Raw genomic sequence first — 18,080 nt, 5'->3', positions numbered from 1 at the left:
TCTTTTCCACTTTAGGTTATTATGGGATGTTGCTATATACCGTGGGTCCTTGTTGTTTATCGATTGATATTTTATATATGGTAGTGTATATATGTTAATTTCATACTCCTCATTTATCCATCTCCCTGCTTTTCCATTTGGTTACTGTAAGTTTGTTTTTTATTTCTGAGTATGTTTCTGTTTCATAAATAAGTTCATTTGTATTATTTTTTAGCTTCGACATGTAAGCGATATCATACAGTATTTGTCTTTTTCTGTCTGACGTACTTCACTTAGGATGATCATCTCTAGGTCCATCCGTGTTGCGGCAAATGCCAATATTTCACTGCGTTTTATGGCTGAGTAGTACCCCATTGTATATGGACCACATCTTCCTTACCCATTCCTCTGCTGATGGGCTTTTACATTGTTTCCATGTCTTGGCTACTGTGAATGGTGCTGCTATGAACACTGCGGGGCATGGCTTTTGTAGGCTGGGTTTTCTCCAGTTACATGCCCAGGAGTGGGACGCTGGATCAGGTTTTTGAGGAACCTCCATACTGTTCTCCATAGTGGCTGCACAAACTTACATTCCCATCAACAGTGTAGGAGGGTACCCTTTTCTCTGCACCGTCCAAAGACCCAACTATTGATAACTGATTAGGTAAAAGGATGAAGTATCATTTAAGGAAATTAATGATAAATATCACTTAATACACAAGTTCTGATCTTTGACACACCAGAAAACGTTCTTGGGGTAAAATTCCAGTAGAAAATACTAATATACTCCCTTCTCTCAAAGGCTTTGGAAAGAGATTTCCCGTCTTGGGGTGTATTCTGTCTGTCAGGATGTCTAATGAAGTTTTGTGTCTTACTGCTATGCAGTCCTTCTTGGCTCACTTGCCTGTGCTTAGCAAATTTTAGTTTCTTTTTTTTCTGAAAGCAGTTCTAATTCTACTGTAAAATTCTAAATAAAAAAAAATGTGAGATGCTGTAAAGGTGCAGCTTCCTAACCCAGGCTTTGTGGATGTCTGAGGAGTTGGAGGGTGGCTATAAGGTTGCTATTAGCTGCCCGGAAAGGGGATGAAAACCAACTAGCTGTGTCCACATGGACGTTCTGGCCAGCGAGAGACAGTCCTTCCCACAGACCCAAGGGGCTCCCGGCCACAGTCTGTCCAGACCCATGATCGTGAGAATGCTTCTTAAATATCCAGCTATTCAGTTTCCTTGACAAACTGCGCATTTAAAAAGGAAAGAGGGACACTTGATTTAGCATCTACGTTGGTAATAGACTATGCCAAGACAAAATATACGGCCAGAGATCTTTCCCCCTTACCTCAATGGTACTTTTATTTGCACTTTGCTAAAATAGCAGAGCTACATATTTCTTTACGATCCACACAATAGCTTTTCCCCAAGAAGTGGAGGGACATTGGTCCTTCCTCCTGTTAAATAATTATGAGGCTTGACCATTTAAAATAAGAATGCTCCTCATATAATATTTATTTGGGCTTTGCTTTTTTTGAGGTGACAAATAAAGTAGACCTTTTAAACCTTATTCTAATTCCTCCGATCACCTGCTTCACCATAGGAGAGGTTGAATTCCAGGGGCCCTGGGGCCACGTGGTGAATAGGGCCAACCCTAAGAGGGGCCGGGCTTAGTCTCTCTCCCTCCGTACCTGAGGCAAGGCTGCTGTGTTTTAGCAGCAAACATGTTCTCCCTGGAAGACAGAAATTCTAACTAGACAACAGTGCTAGGAAGAATCCATCCTCTTCCTGTACTAATTTTCTCAGTTCATGTGTTCCTGACATCACTTGTTTCGAATTTCACTTTCAGGGTTCAGACTCTTGGAGACCAGACTTTGGACTTTGCCAGTTTCCTTCATCATTTCTTCTAAACAACTACAGCCTGAGGATGTAGTTCGGTCTTCCTTGATCTTGTGGGTCTGTCTCTTTCCTGCTCAGGACTTGAGCATCATTTGTTTTTGTTTTTGTTTTTGTTTCTTTAAAGCTGGTGGTATGGACTGGCAAATTGTCTGGACTCAAAGATTTTCTTGGAATTGACTATTTTTTCTCTTAGTAATTTTATTTATTTAGTTTTTACTATGCTGAGTCTTCTTTGTAGCATGGGCTTTTATCTAATTGCATTGAGCAGGCACTGCTCTCTAGTTCGGGTGCCCGGACTTCTCATTGCGACAGCCTCTCTTGTTGCAAAGCATGGGCTTTAGGGCATGCGGGCTTCAGAAGTTGAGGCCCTTGGGCTCAGTAGTTGCAGTTCCTGGGGTCTAGAGCACAGGCTCAGTAGTTGTGGCACACAGGCTTAGTTGCTCTGTGGCATGTGGGGTCTTTCTGGATCAGGGATCAAACTCGTGTCTCCTGCATTGGCAGGTGGATTCTTTACCACAGAGCCAGCAGGGAAACCCAGGACTTGAGCATCTTAAGTCCTCTCTCCCGAGGACCACAGAGGTGCCTCTTGTGTTTCTCTCGTGTGACATCACAGAGTGCTGAAGATGGCCCTTCGAAGGAGCCTATATATCCCTGTTTCATAGACATAAACTAAGATTTAGAAAAGCGTAGCAACTGAGAAATTAGAGGAACTCTTCCATACATTCCTCTTCTTTTACAATATATGTGTTGCTCAAGAAAACATATCTGTAAGTTCCTTTTCTGTCTTCATCTTCCCGACATGTAGAATGTCAAGTTTGGATCATAACTAGCCTAAAGTTGAGGATATATTTTGCTTTCCCCATCGAATTGATAGCATCACTGTTTCATAACAGCCTACGTGGTTTGGGTTTCAGTTCAGATCAGTCGCTCAGTTGTGTCCAACTCTTTGCAACCCCATGAACTGCAGCACGCCAGGCCTCCCTGTCCATCACCAACTGCCGGAGTCCACCCAAACCCAGGTCCATTGAGTCGGTGATGCCATCCAACCATCTCATCCTCTGTCGTCCCCTTCTCCTCCTGCCCTCAGTCTTTCCCAGCATCAGGGTCTTTTCAAATGAGTCAGCTCTTTGTATCAGGTGGCCAAAGTATTGGGTTTAAGTTGTCCCTAATGGGGGACTTCTTTGAAAACCATGGTAAATCAGATACATTTTGTGTTGCTTAAGGATAAAATCTTTGACACCTCTTTAAAAGTAGATTAGGCTTTTAGAAATCTTATTTCCACAGTTACTGAAACACCTGTATCTGTGCTTTCACTTTGGGGTGGAGAAGATGACTAAAAAGAGCAAAAGATCCAATCTTCCACTGGGATGTTGATGGAGCTTAAGGATGTATTGAACTCCCAGGAATGTTGAAGAGGCCACCCGTGCCTCTGGTGAGCCTGCGACTCCTGCCTTCTAAGGCCCCGGCGGGGGTCCCCTGTGTTCCCTGTGAGTCCCACCATCCACGCAGCCAGACTGGAGGTTCTTACTTTGCAGCCTCAGAGTTCAGCCACTAGAGGGCCCCAGGTTCATGTAAGAGCTTGGGGCAGGCATGCCTTTTTTCCTTTGCTGCCTCCTTTTCTGATCTTTGATTTGTCCTCATTTAAAAGATCTATTAGTACACTCCTCCAGCCTATAAATCAGCCACAACCCAAGATCTGGTCTAAGGACTAGTCTGCACTCTTTTCAGCCACGTCTGTGTGGTACCTGTGATTCTCTGAAATGACGGGACATTTTTAAAGGAGGAAGAAAAAACTGTACAGCAGCTTAGAGGCACACGATCTGCCCGGCCCACACTTGACTCCATGCTGACTGCTGTGAACCTGCAGAACTTGTTCCAATCAAGTCAAGCTCTCAGACCAGTGCTGCTGAAATGTCCTGCCTTGGGCTAGTATTGCCTGCTGGGAACACATGGGCTATGGCCGGAGGGAGAACCACTTCCCCAGTGGCCGGACAGATACCCATGTGGTGGCCCTGGGCTCGGAATCGGGGTAAATAACAAGGGACTACTCACTGGTAGTAGCGAACTAAGCAGTAGTAAATTAAGCAGATGCCCAGTTCTCAACATCCCAGCCCTGCAAATAGCACTTGGACTTGGCGGATGCTAAAAGCACTGACTGTTTGAATTGCCTAGGCAGTAATTTATGGCATGTGGGCTTCCCAGGTGGCGCTAGTGGTAAAGAACTCCCCTGCCAATGCAGGAGACCCAAGAGACACAGGTTCGATCCCTGGGTTGGGAAGATCCCCTAGAGAAGGGCATGGCAACCCACTCCAGTATTCTTGCCTGGAGAATCCCATGGACAGAGGAGCCTGGCAGGCTACAGTCCATGGTGTTGCAAAGAGTCGGACATGACTGAAGTGACAGCACACACCCATGTAGGACCAGATGCTCAGCTCCCCAGCCCTCTGCAGTGCATAGTGGGTCTGCAGGGAGTCAGGAGGGTTGTGAGACTGCAGGAGAGAAGGCGTTTGGAAAGGTCCCCCCACCTTCCTGAGCTTGTTCAACACTAAGTAGGAAATCAAGAGGGCCGGGAATAATACATGTGTGTTTCAGTGGGTGTTCAAGTTTTCTGTTACCTGCACTCTGCAGGCTTGGGCTGGATTCAGGCCATGTGGGCTCAAGTGAAGCTCAGTTTCTTCCATATTATTTTGGTTACTCTGTAGTCTTTGGAAGTGAGACTTTCTATGGTCATCCTGAGAATGACCCTGCCAGCACATCCAGAAGCAAGATTTCAGGTTCTTGGAAGGGACGAATTCTTTGAAGACCATCCCAGCAAGGGAAAAAAAAAATGTATATATATACATACATACAATGCAGTTTCTAACACATGCGAGTGAAAACATGCCTGGTGAGCTCACACACAAGTAGTGAAGCCACGCCCTAGAATGGGAGGCAGGATATGCCTGGGATGGAACCATAGCTCCCTGCCCCCGTGACATGCAGGGTGACATGAGTGGTGACATCCTTGGCCTGTGTGTGCATCCTTGCCTCATTCAGGATAACGATATCTGGGCTCTTAGAGGTCGTGGGGCGTATTAGCAGAATACATGGTGGACCATAGAGTGATGAAAGAGCCACGCTTTGCCTTTTTCTAAATCAGTTCTCCATTCCCAAAGCAGCCACTAAGGTAAGCAGCAAGAGAAACCACCACAGTGCGAAGTCCATGCACTGCAGCTAGAGAGTAGCCCCCACTCCCCGCAACAGGAGAAAGCCCTCACACAGCAACAGAGACCCCACACAACCAAGAATAAATTTATTAGTTAAAAAAGAAAAGACTATAACCAGGAAGAGCCAGCTAGAAGAGATGCACAGTGCAAGGTGTGAGGAAAGGGTATGATTCTTTAGATGATGTTGCCATTGCTTCAGATTTTGGAATCTTATTTTGAGAATGTCTTTAAAGACCTAGAGTAGATCATAAACCCAACTTCTGAGGCTGCATTTTTTAATTTCTCTGAAATCACTTGGACTCTAATCTGATTCGAAAGGTAAGGTAGCCAAGATGAATAATGACTCGTGGGTCAAGGGTGAAGTCAGAGAGCTGGTTCTGAGCTGTAAGGAGAATATCAGTGAAGCCAATGTCTGTGTTCACAAGATGATGAATTAGAAATACATCTTTGTGTGGGCGTGAAAGTGCTGGCATGCTTATTTTTTGGAAGTCTTCTTTATAGACACTTTGAAGGCTCTACTGCAGCATGCACATGCTCTTGATTTCGTTTCATGATTTGATTTTACTCAATTATTTTTCCTATTAGAAGAAAACTGACTCATTTCAGAATAATTGGAGGAAAGATCAATCTTAGTCTGTATATAGTCTGACCTCCAGATGGAAACCCTTAAGGGGATTTAGAAGCTCTTTTCAAGTACATGAACTAGCGCTTGTAGAAGGCAGAGCACTGTCAAGCGTCACAGATGATAGAATCTGGGGCTGAATGAGAGCATGTAGGGCACAAAGAGTCGGACACGACTGAAGGACTCAGCACAGCACAGCACGGGGTCTGACTTAGATACAAGATTCTGACTCAGACTTCCAAGTGGATTCCATCCCCCACCACCACTGAGTAGTTGTCTGATACCAGCTGGGTGTCCTACAATTCCACCCAATTCTGACGCTGTCTATGCAGAGATAGGATCAGACCAGAGGGTAAGGGCTTGGGTCCTGCAAGACAGTCCCTCCGCCCGTCTTCAGACACCTGTTGTAAGTCCAGGCCCTTATCTATGCTCCCAGCCCATTACCCAGATAGAGACTGGAGGTTCTAACATCCTTCTCCTTGGATTCAATCACTTACTAGAGGGGCTCACAGAACTCAGAGAAATATTCTAGTTTACTAGACCTCAAGTGTTGATAGAAGAATGTAGGACTTCCCTGGTGGTACCATGGATAAGAATCTCCCTGCCAATGCAGGGGACACGATCCCTGATCCAGGAAGATCCCACATGCTATAAAGCAGCTAAGCCCGTGCACACGACGGCTGAGCCTGAGCTCTAGGGCCCAGGAGCCACGACTGCTGAGCCCGTGGGCTGCAACTGTTGGAGCCCGCATGCCTAGAGCCTGTGCTCTGCAACAGGAGAAACCACTGCAGTGAGAAGCCCACGCACCTCTCTGCAACCAGAGAAAGCCCCCAAGCAGCAACAAAGACCCAGCTCAGCCAAAAATAACTTTTTAAAAAACAGTATAAGGAACAGCCAGCCAGAAGAGATGGACAGTGCAAGGTGTGAGGAAAGGGTGTGGAGTTTCATGCTCTCCCTGGGTGTGCTACCCTCCCCAAACCTCCACGTGTCCACCAAACCAAGAACTCTTGGAACCCTGTCCTTGTGGCCTTTTTGTGGAGGCTTTATTACATAGACATGATTGAGTTGAGCCACCATTGGCCAGTGACTTAATTACTCTCCAGCCCTTTTCTCCTTCCTGGAGGTCAGGGGGTGGGACTAAAACTTCTAACCATCTAATCACATGTCTGGTTCTCCCAGCAACACATCCCCATATACATGTTTCTAAAGGTCATCTCATTCACATAAGTTGACACATTTATCACTCTCATCATTTAGGAAATTCCAAGTTGTGGGAGCTCTGTACCTGCAAAGAGGACAATAACCAAGTGTGTATTATAAATCACAATATCACAGATGAGTGATTGTTTCATAGAGTAGACGTTTGGGTCTTATCTGCAGTCACATAGAGAGAAAGGAAAGGAAGGAAGAAGAGGAAGAGGTTGGATGAGGGGAAAGGTCCAGAGTTTGAAGCTCTTGCTCCCTTTGGAAAGTCTTCCTGGCTTACCTTCCTTATTTGACCAAACAAATAGGCAAGTATACAATATGGTTATACATGAATTTGTAGATGTACATGGGCTTATATTTACTGTAAAACTTGTTTTCTTATTTGCTTAACTAAACTTTTATTGTACAGTGTGATATACCTCTCCTTCAGTTTTTTTTTAAAAAATATATTGGCATATAGTTGCCTTGGAAAAGACCCTTATGCCAGGAAAGATTGAGGGCAGAAGGAGATGGGGGGAACAGATGGTTGGATGACATCACTGACTTAATGGACATGAATTTAAGCAAACTCTGGGAGATAGTGAAGGACAGGGAAGCCTGGTGCTGCAGCCCATGGGGTCACAGAGAGTCAGACATGACTTAGAGTAAAACAACACAGTTGCTTTATGATGTTGTATTACTTTCTGCTATACACCAAAGTGAATCAGCTATACATATACCCATAGTTCAGTTCAGTCGCTCAGTCATATCCGACTCTTTGCGACCCCATGAATCGCAGCACGCCAGGCCTCCCTGTCCATCACCAACTCCCGGAGTTCACTCAGACTCACGTCCATAGAGTCAGTGATGCCATCCAGCCATCTCATCCTCTGTCGTCCCCTTCTCCTCCTGCCCCCAATCCCTCCCAGCATCAGAGCCTTTTCCAATGAGTCAACTCTTCGCATGAGGTGGCCAAAGTACTGGAGTTTCAGCTTTAGCATCATTCCTTCCAAAGAACACCAGGGCTGATCTCCTTCAGAATGGACTGGTTGGATCTCCTTGCAGTCCAAGGGACTCTCAAGAGTCTTCTCCAACACCACAGTTCAAAAGCATCAATTCTTCGGCACTCAGCCTTCTTCACAGTCCAACTCTCACATCCATACATGACCACAGGAAAAACCATAGCCTTGACTAGACGGACCTTTGTTGGCAAAGTAATGTCTCTGCTTTTGAATATGCTATCTAGGTTGGTCATAACTTTCCTTCCAAGGAGTAAGTGTCTTTTAATTTCATGGCTGCAGTCACCATCTGCAGTGATTTTGGAGCTCCCAAAAATAGTCTGACACTGTTTCCACTGTTTCCCCATCTATTTCCCATGAAGTGATGGGACCAGATGCCATGATCTTCGTTTTCTCAATGTTGAGCTTTAAGCCAACTTTCACTCTCCACTTTCACTTTCATCAAGAGGCTTTTGAGTTCCTCTTCACTTTCTGCCATAAGGGTGGTGTCATCTGCATATCTGAGGTTATTGATATTTCTCCCAGCAATCTTGATTCCAGCTTGTGTTTCTTCCAGTCCAGCGTTTCTCATGATGTACTCTGCATAGAAGTTAAATAAGCAGAGTGACAATATACAGCCTTGACATACTCCTTTTCCTATTTGGAACCAGTCTGTTGTTCCATGTCCAGTTCTAACTGTTGCTTCCTGACCTGCATACAGATTTCTCAAGAGGCAGATCCGGTGGTCTGGTATTCCCATCTCTTTCAGAATTTTCCACAGTTTATTGTGATCCACACAGTCAAAGGCTTTGGCATAGTCAATAAAGCAGAAATAGATGTTTTTCTGGAACTCTCTTGCTTTTTCCATGATCCAGCAGATGTTGGCAATTTGATCTCTGGTTCCTCTGCCTTTTCTGAAACCAGCTTGAACATCAGGAAGTTCACGGTTCGCGCATTGCTGAAGCCTGGCTTGGAGAATTTTGAGCATTACTTTACTAGCATGTGAGATGAGTGCAATTGTGCAGTAGTTTGAGCATTCTTTGGCATTGCCTTTCTTTGGGATCGGAATGAAAACTGACCTTTTCCAGTCCTGTGGCCACTGCTGAGTTTTCCAAATTTGCTGGCATATTGAGTGCAGCACTTTCACAGCATCATCTTTCAGGATTTGAAATAGCTCAACTGGAATTCCATCAGTGATGCTTTCTAAGGCCCACTTGACTTCACATTTCAGGATGTCTGGCTGTAGGTCAGTGATCACACCATCGTGATTATCTGGGTCATGAAGATCTTTTTTGTACAGTTCTTCTGTGTATCTTGCCATCTCTTCTTAATATCTTCTGCTTCTGCTAGGTCCATACCATTTCTGTCCTTTATCGAGCCCATCTTTGCATGAAATATTCCCTTGGTATCTCTAATTTTCTTGAAGAGGTCTCTAGTCTTTCCCATTCTGTTGTTTTCCTCTATATCTTTGCATTGATCGCTGAAGAAGGCTTTCTTATATCTTCTTTCTATTCTTTGGAACTCTGCGTTCAGATGCTTATATCTTTCCTTTTCTCCTTTGCTTTTTGCTTCTCTTCTTTTCACAGCTATTTGTAAGGCCTCCCCAGACAGCCATTTTGCTTTTTTGCATTTCTTTTCCATGGGGATGGTCTTGATCCCTGTCTCCTGTACAATGTCACGAACCTCATTCCATAGTTCATTAGGCACTCTATCTATCAGATCTAGGCCCTTAAATCTATTTCTCACTTCCATTGCATAATCATAAGGGATTTGATTTAGGTCATACCTGAATGGTCTAGTGGTTTTCCCTACTTTCCCCTCTTTATTGGGTTTCCTTCCCATTTAGGTCACCGCAGAGCATTTAGTAGAGCTCCTTGTGCTCTACAGTTGGTTCTCGTTAGTTATCTATTTTATACATAATATCAATAGTATATACATGTCAATCCCAATCTCCCAGTTCACCCCTCACCCCTGTTCCCCCTTGGTATCCATACATTGGTTCTCTACATCTGTCTCTCTTTCTGCTCTGTAAATAAGATCATCTATACCAGTTTTTCAGATTCCACATGTATGTGTTAATATGCGATATTTATTTTTCTCATTCTAATTCACTTCACTCTGTGTGACAGACTCTAGGCTCACCCACATCACTACAAATGACCCAATCCATTCCTTTTAATGGCTGAGTTATATTCCATTGTATGTATGTACCACATCTTCCTTATCCATTCTTCTGTTGATGGACATTTAGGTTATCTCCATGAGGAGTATGATATGTTTCATCCCATCTCCAATTCCATTATTTAATGGAGTCAGGGCACTTGGTCAAAGGGCCCTTAGAGACCATCTAGTTCAGTCTCCATTGTGACCAGTAAGGAAGGGACTTGACAGGACTTAACAGCCAAAATAGGGCTTATATGTTGCTTAAAAATACAGTCTTCATGGACATGTATTAATGAAATGTTTAAAAGACCCAGCCCAGCAGACCCAGCTGCAAGGGAAAGGGTCCAGTCATTTCCCCCCCTGATCTTTAATTGTTTGAGCACCAGCTCAAATGAGTTTAATGATCGCCACTTTTGTGCCTTTTATCTTTCCTGTGTTTGTCCAACTTAAATGTCCAAGACTGAAACAGCCTTGTGTTCATGAGGATAACCTTTCACAAATTTTCACATCCAAGCAGCTTTTTATCAAGTGATACCATAGTTGACCTAAAGTAGGTTAGATAAAGACCTCAGTTAATTAGATTCTTTTTTTGTATATAGCTATCTCCTGAGGAAAGTTGGAGTGATCATTTTAAAAATGGGTTTCTAGAGAAGTTTCTGTATTAAGAAGGCAGATTGGAAAGAGCAAGTTCATTTGGAAGAAAATAGCGTGACTTAGAATTCAAGAACAGAAACATTCTTAAACATCAGCTTTTACCTGTAATTATAAACATATGATATCCAGAGATTGTCTATATTCTGTTGCTTTAAATTGTTAAACTCATTTCTGCTATATTGTCTGCCAATAAGTACCATCCACCTTCGGCATTACCTGTTAATTCCTCATGTGACCAGAAGGGGTCACCAGAAGACATTTTTCTCTGGGGACATTTATTTTTATTTTCCTTTGTGTCCTCAGCCCAAAAGCAAGGCAAAAACAGAGATATTCTTTTGGTAAAATGATGTTCCATCTTTTATCTGGGAAGTCAGGCTTCAGATTTGCTTTTCCATCAAACTTTCAAACCTTTGGGACCATCTTAGAAAATATAATACTCTACATAGTATAATTATATTAGTTTTCTAGACATACTTTCTTCCAAATAAATGCCATTCAGAAAGATTCAAATTAGGCAGCTATGGTCATTTCTTACTTATGGCTAACTTGCTTAAATTGTGGTTCTTTTCCAAGGAAGGATTGGTGCTGAAGTCTTTGGTTGGCATGTCTTCTTCTTAGATTAGCACTGTTGAAGAAGAGCGGTGAGGAAGACTGGAGAAACAGACTCAACAGAAAGCAGGAATACGGCAAAGCCTCCATCACCAGCAGCCTGCACATCCAAGAGACGGAGCAGTCACTCAAGAAGAAGGTAGCGTTGTCTGTGCTCAGAAAAAGCATTCTAACTAACATCCCGCTTGGATGTGCATCCACCAGGCAAGCATGCACAGCTTAACTAGTTAGCACCCTGGCACGCATCAGCTCTCTCTTGCCACTAGGGTCCACACCTAAAGTCTGCCCACAGCAGCTTCAGTTAATCACCAGCTGAGGTCTGGAGATGCCCTAGAAGTGGGAACAGTGCCACATACCTAATGCATCAGCAGGCAGGTTCCTATATTTGGAAGTGTGCACTTTTATCTGTTTCAAATCTTCTAAAATGCAGTCTGATTTTACAGGGTTATTAAACCCTTTTATATCTATATACCTATATCTGTAGAGGCGTACTGCAGTCCATGGGGTTGCAGAGTCCGACACAACTGAGCAACTGAACTGAACCAAACTGATATCTATATTATATAGCTATAGATATAGATGTGTGTGTGTGTGTATATATATTTTGATAACACTACATAGTATGCAGGATATTAATTCTCTGACAACCAGGGATTGAACCCGTGTCCCCTGCAGTGGAAGCATGGAATCCTTAACACTGGACTGCCAGGAAGTCACCTTATTAAAGCCTTTAGAATGAAAACCTCATTGACTGCTAACCGTTTATTGGTTGCATATAGAATATGGGTTTGAATGTCCTAGGCCTAGATTTAAAACATGCATATACAAGAGGACACAACTGTGGTCGGTGAGGACATGTCACAGAAGTCATGTTCCATGATGATCAGGTAAGCCTTTCATTGAGAAAGTATAGCAAAGTATGTTACAAGTTTCAAGAAAATTCAGTAACACACTGTTGTCGATCTGGGCAAGCATTTCTTATGCAAATGTACCAATGAGTTGTTAAATGACTAGTCATAATGACCAGCTTTTGACCAGTCAGTGCACACTTTCAAAGTGAACAGTGATTTCCTGCTGCCTGGGCCTGTGATGGCAAATGCACCTGCTGGCTGGGGGCAGTGTGGGCGCTGTGCCACACCACTGGCCAACTGCTAGGATCACAGGTCTTCAAACAAAAAGGAAAAATGCTTCCAACCAGATGATCACCTAGACCCCTTCCAGCTCTAAAACAATGTAATAAGCCTCTGTGGAAGAGAGAAGTGATGAAGACGACCTTGATGCACTCAGAAACGTACATAAGAAGGTGGTATGTCCACGGGGCCATGAAGACAGAGTTCTGACACTATTTCCTATGGCTCTTCTGTGTTTTCCTAGGTTAAATTGGAACAGCAATTTGAATTCTCTCTTTTGAGTCAGACATGACTTCAAAGATAATCACTAAAGACAGTTAATGCTCAGCCATTTGCAAATCTCTCAAATATGACTGGATATTAAAGAGCCTACATAGGAAATCTGTATTTCCAGAATGAGATCCAGAAGTGTAAGAAAACTAGGTCCCTCCAGTGATTGACTGCCACTGCCCACAAACTTTATGTAAAAGTTTGATTTGAAAGCATTGGTTCCAAGGTAACTTTAGTTCTTAACTCTTGGTCATGTTAAAAGAGGCAAAGAAATTTCCCCAAGCAGGTACCCCATGGCATGGTAAAAAGGATGGCTACAAAGTACAAAGCCAGGTAGATTTCTTACAAATAGTAGAATCAATTTCAACACTTTGCCCCACTTAGGGGACAGGGATCAGCAGAAGCTGGGTAGACCAGAAGGCTCAGAATAGTAGATGTGATCAGAATAGCCTTAACATTAGACTGAGATTCTCAGGAGGCAAGAGATGGGAGAAAGTGACTGCAGTTGCCCCTGGGGTGGTAAACCCTGCCCACAGTAGCCGTGGCTTGAGTGGGAAGTGCTGTCCTGGGCTCAGGGGTTCTGCACCAGCAGTGAACTCATCGCTCTCCTACTCCTAACCTAGTTCACTTTGGCCCAAGACAATAAGCTCTTTGAAGTTGAAATAAGCCCATCTATTTTGGGCTTCTGTAGCAAGCATTGGGAAATCGTGGGTTCTCTTGAGGTCATGTGGTTTTCCCATGGTCTCTGAAGTGCCCTCGGTTTCGTGTCTTCCCAAGGGCGGGCTGTGTATTTCAGCCACACCTTAGCCATGCTCATATGTGGTAGAAGAGCTGCCTTGAACCTGATCTGCCTTAAGACAGTCCCAGGGGCAGCTGGAAGGCAGACAGGGGAGCTTGATACATGGCCAAGGTTTGCTGAGTATCTGAATGCTTCTCTGCAAAAGGAAGGGCATTCATGACATGTGCTCCAGGCAGTTAGGATCTTGCTGCCTGGGCTGCAGCCAGACTTGCTAGGGGCACAAGCTCTGGAACCTTCCATCTTTTCCTCCAAGAGAAAAGGGACTGGATTTACTGTCAGGTCATCACTTCCTGCACAGTTTCTGAATTCATTGAAGGCACATATTCGTGGTTACCAAACATTTTACAGTTTGGCCTCCTCGAGCTTTTATTGTGTATGCTAAGCAGGGTCCCACGGGTTACAGCCTGTGGAAAAGCAAAGGAGGCAGGAAATGGAGATGGGCCTTTATATAAATCACTTCCCCTGTGAAAATCTGTGCCATCCAATAAAAATATAATGTGAACCCATGAGTAATTAGAGATTGTTGTATAACCACATTAAAAAAGATGTGAGGGATGCCTTGAAAATCTTAAATTGTTTTTCTTTCTGTTGAAGGGTTTGTCCCAAAACAAAACAAAATTTTGGTGCTCTAACTGGCATCTCATTTGGGGTCCTGTAAGGTTAAAAAAAATGTATTCTTTGGGTCCATAAATCAATTTGGGGAATAAGTTAGTGTTTTCCTTTCCCTACAAAAAGATCAATCGTGTCTCAAGAGACGATGTAACTTAACATCACTTCCTTACTTTCCAAACTTATCCCCCTAAAATTAGGATGGATGGTTTGTAACTTAAGAGTGCTATTTACCTTGCTGCCCCTGTCATTTCCTACAACAAATAGCTTGGGTTCTTTCTCTTGCTGTCCCTTTTTCCTTCCTCTTGCGCCTGGTTTAGTCTAGGACAATGCTAACCTGACTTATACATCTTTGCTTTTGTAGCATATAGAATTAGTTTAAAAGATCGTAAAGACCGTAGTTTGTAGGTTTGGCTGGGCTCACAGCACCAGGAACATGATCCTTTCAGAGCCACTCATCCCATCCCAAGAGGGAGAGAAATGAAACAAAGCAAAGTTTGAAAGAAAAGGGATTTGGCAGAAGTCTCTTTGTTTCACCTAAATTGCAGTTATGTATTTTCCCCAAATCATTATTTAAAATTCCAACCCCATTTTGGCCTGTTCTTTGATATTTAGGCAGAGACAGTGACTCCCAGGCCCTTTGATCAAAATAACCATCCAAAGTTGTAGGCGTTTTCCGGAAGTCAGAACCTTTTATAGAGTTTGTGGTTACAAACCCCAATCTGTGTCTGAGCCACAGGTTAGGATTTGATACCTGGCTGTGCTTCCATCAAAGTGTCAAGTCAGTGAATCAAGCTAAGCTCTGTGCTATCCTCAGAACAAGTCCTTGAAAATTCTAGGCAGGTCAGTCTGCCACATTCGTGTTCTAATTGCCTGTGCCGTTGAAATTCCAAATTACGATTCAAGAGCATGCAGTCAGTTGAAGGACAAAGGGTAGGAGGGTGAGGAGGGCTGTTGGTCTGACCCCCAGATTACAGATAATCACCCCTCGGATGGGGGATGAGCTCACTTGTTGTTTGTGCCACCCGACTGTGTGGGCATGTGCATGCTTCTCCTGGAACCCAGCACAGAGTTCTGGAAAATGCTTGTGACACTGTAATCTGACCCTACTCTTCCGACACTCTGCAACGTCTCCTATTTGTTTTAACCTGTAGGAAGAAGGAGGATTTACAGATGATAATGACATTTCTAATCTGCTTTGGGTAAGCCTGACTCTAACACAGGTCTCCTCACCGCGTGTAGCTCTCATCCTAGACGGTTCCCCTGGGTACCCCTCTCTGCTTGGTTTTCTTAGCCCGAGGGGAGATGTCACCTCAATCCGGCATGGAAAGCTATCCTGTTTCCCGCCCTTTCTTTAAATTTTATTTTTAATTGGAGGATAATTGCTTTGCAATATTGGGTTGGTTTCTGCCATACAACGACAGGAATCAGCTGTAAGTATACGTATGTCCCCTCCCTCTTAAGCCTCCCTCCCACCCTACCTCCCCATCCCACCCCTCCAGGTCATCACAGAGCACTGGGTTGAGCTCCCTGTGTTATACAGCAGCCTCCCATTAGCTATCTCACGCCCATCAGAGTGGCCATCATCAAAACATCGTGAAATTTTGTTTCAATCATGGAGAAAACGTGAAAGGCTTTAAAAAAGATAGTTTATATTCAGTGTTAAAATGGTCCATGAACGTCAGGGATCCCCTGTCTGAATATCTTCTGTAAATTGCAGTCATCTTGCCAATAACTCAGGTACTGCACAGAACTGATTCGGTTATACTTACTGTGCTTGTGTGGGAATTCCTATTAGCAGGCTAAAATAAAACAAGTAGGAAGGACTCTCCTGGGAAGAGAATTGAAATTGCAATGAGTAAATTAACTTTCTGTGAGAGAAAGCCTTGTTTTTGTCCTTCCCCTCCTCCACCCAGCTCTGGTAAATCATCTTTTTTCATCTCTAACCCTCTTGCTTTGCTCTATAGGAACCTGTATACGCTTCTACTTATTCTCCTGCTCTACCTGCTGCCCATAAATACCTGTCTTTTGTATCTATTAATCAGGTGAGGAAAAGCCTACATGTATTAAGCCTCATTGCAATTTCTGAGTGGCAGGGAGAAACTTACTTCATTTGGGAAAGTAACTCCTTTGCTGCATTTCTGTGTGTGTGTGTGTGTGTGTGTGTGTGTGTGTGTGTGTGTGTGTGTGTGTAAATGTAGTTACTTCATATATTTCGGGTCAGTCACCCGGAGGGCATAGCAACCCACTCCAGTCTCACCTGGAGAATCCCATGGACAGAGGAGCCTGGCAGGCTACAGTCTGTGGTCACAAAAAGTCACACGCAGTTGAGCACACACACACATCGCAACCTTGGCTCAGACCTCTAGGGAGACTTATGGTATTAATTCATCTCATAGTCATGAAACTGGTTGAAGAGGAAAGTTTCCCCTCTAATCTATGTTGTGGGTTGGGGTTTTTTTAACTTTTCATTTTATATTAGTGTATAGCTGATTAACAATGTTGGATAGCTTCAGGTGCATAACAGAGCGACTCACCCATACATGTATATGTATCCATTCTCCCCCAAACCCCCTCCCATTCAGACTACCACATAATCCCCTAAGTTAATATTCTAAAATGAGTCCAGAGCCCAAGAAGGAGCCCAGGGTGTTCCTGGCTCCAGTTCAGGAGACAGATTATCTTGCTTACCTTGATCAAGTAGGAGGAGGTGGTGGAAGCACTCGGGGGTGTGGAAGAGACAAGGTGGAAGCCGTGGTCCTGATGCAAGCTGGCTGCTGTGGCGCTGTTGGCATGGAAACCACAGTCCTGCTTCCCCAGCGTCCACCTTGCTGCACCCTGTCTGAGCTCTATCAGAAGGGAGACCTAGCCTGGGCTGAGGAATTCTGTTAGTGCCTAATATGCAATGATGTTTAAAGCTAGAAATACCGACAATTGGGTTTTTTTTCCCCTTGAAATGTCCCTGGGGTCAAAATTGTTAGAAAAAGTGGGGACATCCCCTTTGCTGTGACGAGCCCCAGGGGCTCGTCGTCCTTCGTCTGTGGGACCTGGCTGGTCACTCCGGTCTTAGGGCCTCTGTCTCCTCAGCTCAGGGACCGTGGCCGGTCAGGTGGCCTCTAAGGTCATGACCGTTCTGTCCCTTTAGGACTAGTGGTGACAGACTGGTCTTTGAGGGAGAGGTGCAGGATTTCAGCCAGAGGGAGGGTCTGCAGGGTCCTCCTGCTTCATCTGGCATTTTCATAAAGGGAAACGCCCCATTTCTTCTCCCGAAGGAGGCCTTTCTTGCTCTTGCCTTAACTCCTTTCCTCTGAAGTTAGGAGTAAAGGTCTATAGCAACCTAGCCCTGCATAACCAGCTGGTGTCCACTTCAAAAACGAGGATAAACTCTGGAGCAAACCTGCTGTTCTGTCACTAAGGGGGGAAATAAGTCGATGTTAAACTTTTTTTTTTCGTATTTGTTTGTTTATTTGGCTGTCTCAGGTCTTAGTTGCGTCATGCAGGATCTTTCATTGGGGTCCAGGGACTCTCGTTGTGGCGCACAGACTTCGTTGCTCTGCACACAGATGCTCTTGTTGTGACTTGCGGGCTTGTGGGATCTTAGTTCCCTGACTAGAGATCAAACCCACAACCCTGCATTGCAAGGCAAGTTCTTAACCACTAGGCCACCAGGGAAGTCATGTTAATGTTAAACTTTAAAAGAAAAGATACATTATTAAAGTCTTTCATTTTACATTCTTTTTTTTTTTTTTAACATTCCTTTCCATGATGGTGCATCACAAGGCATTGAGAATAGTTCCCTGTGTTACAGTAGATCTGTGTTGTTTATCTGTCCTGTATATACTAGTTTATATCTGCTAATCCCACACTCCCAGTCCTTCCCTCCACCACCCTTATTGAAATCTTTAAATATAAACTGTTTCCATGCTGGCTCAGCAGTAAAGAATCTGCCTGCAGAGCAGGAGCCTCGGG

At 44.1% G+C, this 18,080-nt stretch overlaps 1 protein-coding gene across 9 annotated transcripts in view; it reads left to right on the top strand.

Moving 5' to 3' along the window:
- Nucleotides 1–18,080, top strand: part of SVIL (supervillin) — a 156,514-nt gene that overhangs the window by 92,805 nt on the left and 45,629 nt on the right. For 4 of the 9 annotated variants that reach the window (XM_061436229.1, XM_061436232.1, XM_061436234.1 and 1 more), the window contains 3 exons: nucleotides 11,313–11,442; nucleotides 15,266–15,313; nucleotides 16,079–16,156. In XM_061436229.1, coding sequence (XP_061292213.1) covers nucleotides 11,313–11,442; nucleotides 15,266–15,313; nucleotides 16,079–16,156 — 256 coding nt within the window. The remainder of the gene's footprint in view (nucleotides 1–11,312; nucleotides 11,443–15,265; nucleotides 15,314–16,078; nucleotides 16,157–18,080) is intronic. The other 5 variants (XM_061436233.1, XM_061436237.1, XM_061436238.1 and 2 more) reach the window with 3 other exon arrangements.

This window comes from Bos javanicus, chromosome 13 (genome assembly GCF_032452875.1).
Source record: "Bos javanicus breed banteng chromosome 13, ARS-OSU_banteng_1.0, whole genome shotgun sequence".
NCBI lineage: Eukaryota > Metazoa > Chordata > Mammalia > Artiodactyla > Bovidae > Bos > Bos javanicus.
Note: the sequence above shows the minus strand (reverse complement) of the source record. Positions and strands in the feature narration are given on the sequence as shown.